The sequence below is a fragment of the Glycine max genome, chromosome 6 (genome assembly GCF_000004515.6).
Source record: "Glycine max cultivar Williams 82 chromosome 6, Glycine_max_v4.0, whole genome shotgun sequence".
Taxonomy (NCBI): Eukaryota; Viridiplantae; Streptophyta; class Magnoliopsida; order Fabales; family Fabaceae; genus Glycine; species Glycine max.
The window spans coordinates 17,379,089-17,391,250 of record NC_038242.2 but is presented as its reverse complement, the minus strand read 5'-3'; the positions used below and the strand labels follow the sequence as shown (position 1 = coordinate 17,391,250).

The 12,162-nt window shown below is 28.1% G+C and overlaps 1 protein-coding gene across 1 annotated transcript; it reads left to right on the top strand.

Annotated features, from left to right (window-relative positions):
- Positions 1 to 2,689: 2,689 nt before the first annotated feature.
- Positions 2,690 to 4,394, top strand: LOC100800129 (thioredoxin-like 1-1, chloroplastic-like). The gene is given in 4 exon segments (NM_001253980.2): positions 2,690 to 3,239; positions 3,329 to 3,511; positions 3,637 to 3,801; positions 3,898 to 4,394. Coding segments are annotated over 4 exon segments (816 nt in total). The 5' UTR covers positions 2,690 to 3,014; the 3' UTR covers positions 4,141 to 4,394.
- Positions 4,395 to 12,162: the final 7,768 nt, after the last annotated feature.

The following is a 12,162-nucleotide window of genomic DNA, read 5'->3' as shown; positions in this document are numbered from 1 at the left end:
AAGTCAAGTCCTGTTGGAAGCATCAAATTCAGACTCATTGATAGGATGTGCTCATTTAAATCAGCTATCATTACAAGAATCAACTTCTATTCTTCCGAAAACATATACTCATTTAGTGTCTTTTCCACCTCAACCAAGTCAAATGAGTTTTACTAGAATGCTTGTGGTATGTATATCTATTTTAGATTACTGCAGTTAAATATCAATTTTAAATTTTACTCACTTTTATTCTATTCAATTTAGGCTCAAGATGAACACAACATTCCATCACTTGAAGCATTGGACTTTAATCAGACAATCTCTAATGATAGAATTTGTCAAAGCCAGATTTGAATTTGTCATGGTCAATGAAGCTTTACCACATATTACCTTAGTTCATGGTCAATGCATTTCTCATTTTGTATGTTAGAAGTAAGCAAGTAAGTATTTTGGAGATGTACCTACATGGTGAAAAACATTTTTATGTGTGTTAGAAGTAAGCAAGTTAGTATTTTGGATGTACAGGTCGAAGTTGGCTTCTCTATTTTAAAGTTTATATTTATCATAATTTTTATTATCCATATTGTAAAATTTTTACTCATGTTGTATAAAATTTAAACATTCAATATATTTATTTTTATTATTTTTTCTGGAAGTTGTTGTTTCAATGATCGTAAAATAATATTGTAAATTTTTTTACTGATGTTGTATAAAATTTAAACATTCAATATATTTATTTTTATTATTTTTCCTAAAAGTTGTTGTTTCAATGATCGTAAAATAATTTTACTGATATTGTATAAAATTTAAACATTCAATATATTTATTTTTATTATTTTTCGTGAAAGTTGTTGTTTCAATGATCGTAAAATAATATTCTAAAATTTTTATTGATGTTGTATAAAATTTAAAAATTCAATATATTTATTTTTATTATTTTTCCTAAAATTTATTGTTTCAATGATCGAAAAATAATATTGTGAAATTTTTATTGATGTTGTATAAAATTTAAACATTCAATATATTTATTTTTATTATTTTCCCTTAAAGTTGTTGTTTCAATGATCGTAAAATAATATTGTAAAATTTTTATTGATGTTGTATAAAATTTAAACATTCAATATATTTATTTTTATTATTTTTCTTGAAAGTTTTTGTTTCAATGATCGTAAAATAATATTGTAAAATTTTTACTGATGTTGTATAAAATTTAAACATTCAATATATTTTTTTTTATTTTCCGTGAAAGTTGTTGTTTCAATCGCAAAATAATATTATAAATTTTTTACTGATATTGTATAAAATTTAAACATTCAATATATTTATTTTTATTATTTTTCCTGAAATTTGTTGTTTCAATGATTGTAAAATAATATTGTAAAATTTTTACTCATGTTATATAAAATTTAAACATTCAATATATTTGTTTTTATTATTTTTTCTGGAAGTTGTTTCAATGATCGTAAAATAAAGTTTAAAAAAATTAAAGGATATGTACCTACATGGTAAAAAATTTGGCCAGTAATAAGCAAGTTATAGATTTAACGGGTGAGATGTAAAGAAAACTTATGAGATACATATCTTCAATGATTGAGATTAAATCAAGTTGGAGGGTTATGATTTAATTTTAAAAATCATAAAAAAACAAAACGGACAACAGAGAAGTCAAATCCGATTTGAGCCAACCTCTGTTTCTAAAAAGCACTATTTGTCTTACTTTTGCGATGATTGCATGTTAAACTTTGTGTCACCACATGTCTATGTCTATCGGCAAAACAAATACATTGTTAAGTATGCATTCAAACTTTAGGTTAATGTTACTGTGTATAAGATACTCTTATCCTTAAGCTGTAGTATATTTTATGCAACAAAACGGAGTAGTATTCCTTAATCTTCTATTTTTTGTTTTCGCTTTTGCATCGGTCCGAATCATTCTAGCTATCTAGCTAACTGGAGTATGATTCCCTTATGTAAAGATGTGTGCTTTGTAGCAAAAAATTCCAAGATTAGCCTAATCGGCTAATCACAAACCGTATCAAACCAAATACTAGTAACTTAACAACACTTGTAATTTTTTATCCATTTAATAGAGACGCGCATGTGACATGACGAGGGACAACTCAACCGGAAGCAGCAATGCAGGCACTGCATAAGTTCGGTGTTAATTATCCTTAATAAATGCAAATGATAACGTGGATGTGGATAATGTTTTTCTTTTCAGTAACTTTTTCACTTGGCTTAATTATAAATTTCTCTCTCAAATTATTTTATATTATTTAATTTCATCTTTAAATTTTTAAAAGATTTAATTTAATTTTAAATTCTTAAAAATAATCTATTTAATTTTCAAATTTTAAAAAAAAATTAATTTCATTCTCAAATTAAATTCATTTTAAAAATTTAATAATCAAATTAAATTTTTTAGAAATTTAATAATTAAATTAATTTTTTAAAAATTTTAAAATCAAATTGAATAATTTAAGATTAAATTTATAATTAAAGTCTTTTTTTTGGGTGGACGTGTATGTGGATTTATCCTTAATGTTTTCCATGAAAAGAAAATGGATAAAGTTTACAACTACCATTATTAAATATTTCAATTCTTTACCTTTTACAATGACACGGACAACAACGCAAACCCAGAAAAGACCCCACCACATTTCCATTTTTCTCTGTTATAAGTTAGGAAGCATCTCCATTGCTCTCTCTCATGAGTCTCATAAAACCATTCACAAGACAATAACACTTTTTGTCCGTTCAAGCTTGCGCTTTTTAGCTTTTATCCATTGAATAGCAATAGACCCTTTTGTTGCCCTTTTGTTTCTGAGGCCTTCAAACATTCTTGGCTTCTTTGCAAAGTTGGAATTTTCACTCTTCAACTTATTGTTTTGATCCCAAATCAGAAAAAAATAATATTGGGTTTTATTTTGATCCATAAGCTGAAAGGCTGAGGCAAGTATCATTGGAGATACCCTTTTCATCTCATGATCTGAGGTTGATAAACAAGATCCTTTTGTTCAGAGTTCAGAGTGATCATGGCATGTTCCATGAACAGTGTTTTCTGTGTTCCTGAATTAAATGAGAGCATATTTGGTTCCAAAACCAAAGGGGTTTTGTTGCCTTGTCCCTCAAAAACTGCCAATGCAAAATCATGGGGTTGTTCTGTTTTGAGCAATGCTTTCATGGGAAAATCCATTGCTCTTGGTGAGAAAGGCTCAGGATGTTGCAATTCAAAATTCTCCAGCAATGTTCCTGTTCATGTATGTTGAAGCTTTGCTTTCTGGGTATTTCACCAAAAAAAAAAGTTTTTTTCTTTCTCTTAATCTTGAACCTCTATCTTTTATTTCAGGCACAAGCAACAATTTGTGTCAGCAAGGCTTTGAAGTGGTGGAAGAAGACCCTAAAGCCTAATATGATTGAGATCCACTCGGCACAAGAACTGGTCCATTCCTTGCTCAACGCTGGTGATTCATTGGTTGTGGTTGATTTCTATTCACCTGGTTGTGGAGGCTGCAAAGCCCTTCATCCTAAGGTATGTTTGTTTTTGTTTTTTGGTGCTAGAAAAGTCATATTCTTAAATTCTTCATTTTTTTTCTAGTTTTTTTCTTTTTGTTTGTCTGTGGTTACAATATTTGACTTGGTTTCATGTGTGACCAGATCTGTCAAATAGCTGAATTGCACCCAAATGCAATCTTTCTTAAAGTCAACTACGAGGAACTGAAAACCATGTGTCACGGTTTGCGAATTCACGTGTTACCCTTCTTCAGATTCTATAGAGGTGCGGAGGGTCGAGTTTCTAGCTTCAGCTGTACCAATGCCACTGTAAGAATTTTGTTGATATAGTTTTAATTTTTTGTTTTTTTTGTCTTTTCTCAAAATTTATTTTTATTTATATGGATGTGTTATGCTATTTTACAGATCAAGAAATTTAAGGATGCTTTGACAAAGCATGGGAATGAACGGTGTAGTTTAGGTCCAGCAAAAGGTTTGGAAGAATCCGAGTTGAAAATTTTGGCTTCTATTGGTGAAATTAATTCTTCTCCGTTACTAAGTCCCAAGCAAGGGAAATTGGAAGATTTGCTTACGGAGAGCCATGATTTTGCTGGGGTTTGGAACATGGAAAATAATAGCAGGGGACTTATGCTGGATGCTATATACTAGTATTTATTTAATTTTCAAACTAGCAAGTAGGGAATTTATTTATTTATTTACTTTGTCATGTTACAGAATGAAGATCATAATGGAGTAAAGCAGCTCCATATCATTTATTTTCCTATGAGGTTTACTGATTTTTATATCTTGCTGTAAATTTATTTTTTGGAGGGGTTTGATGGGACTTGTAACATTTTTTTGGTTGGATTTGAGCCCTGCAATTTAGCAAGTGTTGCTGGATAATAATATCTTCCGTATTCAAACCCTGTCCTCAGATTATGAATTAGTTCTCTAAAATTGGTATGGCTCATTGAATCTTTATGATTGGTAGCCAGAGTTTCTTGTTCTAAAGAATTTCATTCAAATGAGAAAAGAAGACTATGTCTACTCACTGAATGAGAAGGGTACCTCAATTATTTGAAAGGCATGATTTATGTTCAGTTCTATAAAATGATGATCTAGTTTTGAAAATGAAGATGATTCCTGAATTGTGTAATCTGCATGTACATATGAATTTGGCGTCATTTAAAAGGTACCAACCAGAAATGCTTCTCTAAAAAAAATGCTTTTTTACTTTGTAATTTGTCAGGAAATTACGCTAATCAGTACATTCACTTAGGTTCACAGAATACAGGCTTACTATCCTCTGTAGTTTACATAAATTGCAGACAATATCACCGCTTAAATAAACATTCTCTTTTATTAAAAATGAAATAATGAAGAAAAATTAACACGAAGAATATGAAACAAAGATAAATATAATAATAATAAAAAGATGTATTATATTTATATAAACATAAATGGGTATATAAAATGGAAGGAAAAAAATTAAGAAGTGAATTTTTTTTCTTTTAATTTCTTAAATGAGTGAAGAGTAGGTGAAAATAAATTATGGAAGAAATTTTTTTGTACTAAACAAAAAATTAATTCTAAATAAAAATTAAGTGTTATTGTAATATACCTTTTCTTAATATATCTTTAATTTTTATGCATTGATGATTGATCTTTAACTGCTCGAGGTGCAGCAGTGTTGATCCCAAACAAAGAGACAGTATAAATAACTCAGATTTGTTAGTTCTAAATAAAATGACGAGTGTTGTTCAAGATTGTTCCATGTGCACCCATTGCTTCATTAAATGCTAATAAAACCGTGAACGAAAACTTAGCCCTATAAATTAGAGGCTTCCTTTAATTGTAATCAAAAGTTTGATTGAATTTTTCAATTATTAAAAAATTTAATTTATTTTCTCAATTTTTAAAAAATTGAATCAAATTCTTTAATTATCTGTGTACACTACGTTCACATCCTTTTCGTATGTCAATCAAACTAACATAGTTGACCAAAAGTATAAGATGATAATGTTTTTAGACAATTAGATGATTTGATTACATTTTTTAATTAGTGAGGACCTTAATTAAATTTTTAATTATAATTAAAAAATTAATTGTATAATTAAGTTTAAACTAGATTCACTAACTTTATCTGACAAAAATAAATTTAATTGTAAATTTTATCATTAAAATTGCATTATTTTGCAAATTTCTCAAGTGTTATTTTTGTAAATTTTATCACCAAACTTTCATAGTTTTGTTGATTTTCCATCCAAGTTTTTTCCCATGAATTTTACAATCAATTTTTATTATTTAGTAAATTTTATCATTCAAAAGATAAAGATATCTCCTAAAATTAAAAATTATTTATTATTAAAAAAATATAAGATAAAATTATATATTTTTCTATTTAAAGAATTTTAGATAAACAAACTCTTAATCTAACTTATATTATGACATTTGTTCTTACCTATTTAAGAAGGATCATCTTGAAAAGATTTTACCAAATTTGATAACAACAACTAACTAAACCATTTTTCATGTATTGAGAGATTAGTCTTTAATTATATATGAGATCGTATATAACTATGTTTTACAATACTTGTTATTGAAGATAATTTATTTGTAATAAAAACAAGTTATTAAATAGTTTTAATTTTAAGAAAACATAAATTCATTTTCCTAATTATCCTTTATTAATTTTTTCTAGAATTTTAGCATATCGTTAATGTTCTCTTATTTTTTTTATTGAAAAAAATTAATAGTTAAGACTAAAGTTAAAAATAATTATGTTTTTTAAAAATAAAATAACAAACATTTTAAATAAAATAATTTTTTAATAGGGGTTTTTCTTAACGTATATTTTAGGGGTGCATGGTAGAAATAAAATAATATTTATTAATTATTATTATTTATGAAATCATCTTAATTATTTAAATAATAAAGTATTAATTGTTTTATATGTTTTAAAATATTGAATACTTTGTATTGCACTTTTTTAACATTTGTCGTAAAGACATCAATAAATACATTGAAATTATAAAGGAAAAATGTGGAGTTTAATAGGTATACAGTTTTTAAACTACCAACCAATTAAAATTTTTCTATGATATAATTTTTAAGTAATTATTATAAAAGCTAATAAATTTATTATATATAATAATTTATTTATGATGGGATGAGATTATAAAAACATTTTTTTATCTAATATATTAATACTACATATACTATTCATTACAATTGCATATTTAATATTTAAATTCGAGACCAGTGATTACATTAATATAATCTCATACCAATTACTCAGTGGTTATTCACCAATAGAATGTATTTTCTTTTACTTTCATCACATTGTCAAATTTTGTGTTTTTTTTTTCTTTTACAAAATCTAGTATTGTGTTGGGATAAGTTTTTCCATAAACATTTATTTGAAGGGAAAAAAAAAGTTTATCTCAAATCTCAATAGCTAAAATTAGCTTAGGTATTTCTTTTAAATAGCTTATGCACGTTAAATTCAGTTTTTTTTAGAAAAACTAAATGATTTTAACTTTTTCAAAATAACATAATTTTAATTTATGTATAAGTTAATTTTAGTTTATAAAGAATTTTTTTTCTTCTAGAGTAATTATAGAAAATTTTATCAATTATTAGTACTATATAAATAGAGAAAGACAAAAGTGAATTACAAATGTTTTTTTGGTGTTCACTCAATGATACGTGATTTAAGAGAATATGATAATACTTCTAAAAAAATCTTTTATTTATTATTGATTACATGTTATGTATCATTAGTATTAGTTTTTTGTTTTGTAATTCTAAAATTATGATTTGAGAAAAATTTACATAAGCGAAAAATTTGAATTATGATTTTATTAAGAATCAACAAAAACAAAACCAAATATGTTATAGACCGGTATAATTAAAAAAAATTATATTTCAACTAGTTATTATTATAGACTAATTATTTTAGTAATATAATAACATATTATAAATTTACAATTAAAACTATACAAAATGTTAGGTAAAAATTAAATTTATTAAACAATGCAAAACTTAACATTTATAATCTATATATACATTCTGTAAAAAAAAAATCTATATTTACATATGAATTAATTATACTAGCTATCGTTATATTTTTTATATGAATATCATTAAAAAGATAATTAAAAGTATGTTTTAGATGCTCTATGATTACAAGTATTTTGCATAAATAAATAAAAAATATGCATATTATTTTTATTAAAAAAATAACAACATTTGCCTAGTGCAGTCAAAGTCCAAACCAAACTCCAAAATAAAAAGTTGCACGTTGAATTCCTGCGTGAGTGTACCAGTATGGCCAATAAAAATGAGATATTGAAATCTCAATTTGATAAAACATAAAAGAAACATGTGGGTCCTAAAAGCACCTCGATCGGAGCTGTTGCCGTGGCACTGACTAGGATTATGGAAGAAGGATGCCGACAGATCTCTATAAAATAATCTTTAGTTTGGTTTTTATTAGACTAAAAATCTTTCACATCAAATATAAAATAAAAATAGAATTTAGCTGAATTTAATGTAAATATAATGTTAAAATCGAATCATACTAATTTATTTTTTAATTTTATTTGATTTAATTTTGTGGTTTTCTATTTTTTAATATATTGTCATATTCTAAAATTTATCAACTAAATTTATATAATAATTATTATATTCTATTATTTTAAAATTATTTTTTTATTAACTTTTATTTAACATTGAAAATTATTGTTTTCACTTTTATTTAGAATATTTATAAAATAATATTACTAACTCTTTTTGTAATATAATAATAATTGAGAAAAAGGGTTATACATTGACCCACAATGTAAAAATTATTACATAGTCATCTAATTACAACATATCATATATAATAAATTTATTGACTTTTAAAATAATTATCTTAAAGTAATTCAAACTATTAGTGCATAAACATTAAAATCATAATAATTTGTGCATCACTTGATGTTTAATACTATATTTTAACAATATTGGTACTTCAATAAAAAAAATATTGACACATCCTTTTTTAACATATGAAAGTAAAATGTGCATCTTGATTATTTTTTATACAATAGAGAATAAAAGACAACAAAAACAAAGATTAAATCCTAATATGAGAGACACTCATTTTGCCCATCAGAAGAAGAGTGGCTAATTGAGCTAGGCAACTATTCCAAGTAAGATATTAATCTTCTGGGGTGGTAATGTATTTGGCAAGCTAGTCTGCACAAGCATTTCCTTCACAAAGGTTATGCTTAAAAATAATTGTCCATTCCAAGCCTATGAGATCATATATAAGTTGAATCAAAGGATAATAATGGTGGTACTCATTGATAGCGTTCTAAAAGGGATGTAACACTAGCTTTGAGTCAGATTCACAAACAATGTGTCTGAAGCCATCTTCCCAAGCCTTTTGAAGACCATAGAAAATAACATAACTTTGTGCCGAGGTTGGTGAATACACTACAATCACTAGAGAAGTCACTGGTCCAGTTGCCAAAATAATTTTGGATAACTCCACCAAAGCCAAAGTCTCCTAGATTACCAACAAAGTTGCCATCAATGTTCAACTTCACAAAAGGTATGTTTGGGGCCTTCTAGTTGACAAGTCTAATGGTTATTGGTTGTGTCGATTGATGAAGAACCTTGACCATCTCTACATGTAAAATTAACACCTAATTGATGATGTGCCAAATTCTACAACACTTATGTTGAAAGATAAGCGGGTTCCTACTCTTCCAAAGGTTCTAACAAGTTGCTACAAAGAGGGTGCCACTAGGACTATTGATGTTTGTCACTAGCTAGTCAAAGTAATGCACATTATAGTAGAAGTTTGAATCACGACCAAGCTAGAGATTTTTCCACACCTGACAAGAGTCATGGAAATCCCAAAGTAGATGTATAATGTTCTCATTTCCTCGAGTGCACTTGTTACAAGAAGAAACAAAAGACATGTGTCTAAAGAGACGGAATTCATTAGTGGGGAGACTACCATGAAAGGTGAGCCAAAAAAAAGTGTTTGGTATTTTTCGGTAGTTTTTAACTTCCAAACCAAAGACCAGTTTCCAAATTGAGAAGTAGTCAATGGATAATTGGCAATGAGCCATTTGAAAGTGTAACATTGTGTTTTCATAATTGGTTGTTCAAGTGATTTAATTAAATTGTAAGAGTAATTAAATTTATATTTGAGTGCCTATAATTAATTAACGATTAATGTGGCAGTGCTTTGCTTATATTTGTATGTGTTTAGTAAGTTTTTGGATAGTTTGGGCATGGAGAAAGATAGGTTTGTGATGGTTAGCGAAAATGGTGTGAGTTTAGCAAATACTTAGGTGTAGGAAGGAAAAATATTTTCAGCACTATATCTCCTTAAAACCCTCATTTATGCTGAAACTCTATCTCTTAACACACTTTTCTTTACAATTCTCTCTTCTCCAAGAAACCACCATTAGAGAACTTTAAACTTTGGTATTGTGCAGAAAGAGATCTCATTTCTCCTTCCTTTAGTAGTTGTTGAGTGGCCCTAGGTGAGATAATCTCCTATTCTTCCTCTCTTTGAGTTCATTTTCGTTTTCCCTAGAGCAACCATGAACTTTCATGGAAAAGCTTGGTTTTAAGGGGTTTTGATTCTGTTTTTGGTTGGCTTTGGGGTTAAGTTGATGTTGGTACAATGTGGTTGTTGTGGGATTGAAGGAAAGTTCCTCACTTGGACCCAAAACTCACTCCTTTTTCCTTTCTTTTTCAAAGAGTCATCATCTTGGGTTTATATAGGTTAAGAGAAGCTTTATTCTTTTCTATGCTTAGGTTGTTGTGAATTGACTTCAAGGTTGTTGGAAAATGAACCATGTTGTTAAAAAATGGAATTTTAAACATTTGAGGTTTTGAGTTCTAAAATTTGGGTTGTTAATTATTTGATGAATATTGATTAAAAGTTCCTACTCGTGAAGTTTTTTTGATGTTGTTTATGTATTTGGAATTGATGCGAAAAAGTTTGAATTTGTTTTGGGATGATTTGGAAGCCATGAAAGGAAATTCTACAAAATTTTTGAAATTCTATAGAATTTGCGTCCAGTGACCATTTTCGCGTCCAACATCCAATGACCATTTTGAGTCCAGTGATAAGTTTTTGAGTCCAGTAACCATTTTTAGTCTAATGATCAATTTTGATTCTAGTAACCATTTTGAGTCCAGTGATTAATTTTGAGTCTAGAGACCATTTTGAGTTTGATGATCAATTTTGAGTCCAATGAATATTTTGAATCCATAGATTAGTTTTGAGTTCAATGACCAGTTTTGATGTGGATGTGATTAATGTTTGTTTTCCTTGCATAAATTTACTATTTTGAGATCTTAATGAATTTATGATGATATGAGATGCGATTGAGATAATGTTATTTTATCATTAGAATTAACTTTATGTTGAGATCATGAGATTCACATTTGTATGAGTTTTTAATGAGTTGTTTGCAAAAATTCAAGGTGTTGGAATGTCTTGCTATGCTTATTGAACTATATATGGGTTCATGAGAGTGATGAACATATGAATGGTGAATCTATGATGTTATAACTTCTTATGACGTTGAGATTGGTTAATGAATTTGTGATGATGTATGATATTGATTTGAATGATCATAACATACATGCATTGATGAGTGACATTGCATTTGAGTAGACACGTAAGTTGGGGGTACTAAAAAGACCCTCAACCTAGTGTTGGAGGTTGTGGTGGTGGCTAACGCCGAATGAGTCTATAAAGTTGATGGGTGGACAAATCCCTAGATAGGTTAAGGTCTTTGCAAGCTTTACCGAGGTAAGCCACTACTCACACTCATCCATTTTCGATAAAACCACACTTATTTCGCAAGGTTAATTCAAGTCTCCCCAAATGGTCAGATCATAGAGTGAGACTATGTTAAGAAATGTGCTTGGGTTAATCGCTTAAAAAGTGAAATCTTCCAGGAGTAAAGAGTCAACGTGACATAACACAATAGTTAGACATGTGTATTAATAATTGTGACTTAAGAATGATGTGTTACTTGAAGAGTTGTATTAGTACATGGCTAATGAAAAAATAGAGGATTTCTATATCTCTTTTTAACATCTTGATCTTATATTTTGCTTTATATGTTGTTTCCTTTAAAAATGAGTTTATCCTTGCATTTTATGTTGATCTGTGATGATCGTGTCATTTGATAGGGAGTAGATTATGATGTAGCCTCTGAGTAGCATATCACTTGTGGTTGATGTGGACCTGGTAGTAGACTTAGGGGGGAAATTCGCATTAAAGCCTTAGGGTTTCATGTAATGGCATTTAGGGTCGTTAAAAAAGACAGTGGCAACAATGAATAGATTGTTTCTTGATGGGCCTTAAATAATAACATCCTTCATATGATGTAGCTTTGAATTTCGTTTTTGGCCTCCAAAGGAATTAGAGTTACCAATCTCTCAAAATGCCAAACCCCATCTTTCTAAATGTCCCGAACATGCATATAAGTATCATAAGTGAAAACAAAAGGCATTAACCGACATAGGTAATCATCAACAAGTCATTTGTCATACCATAAAGTTGTCTCCCCCTTCCTAAGACAAAATTGAAATCCCAAAGCAAGACGGTTCATAGCTCTTACAATTGAGTTCCATGTGTAAGAGGCTCCCTTAGTAGTAGACGCCGAG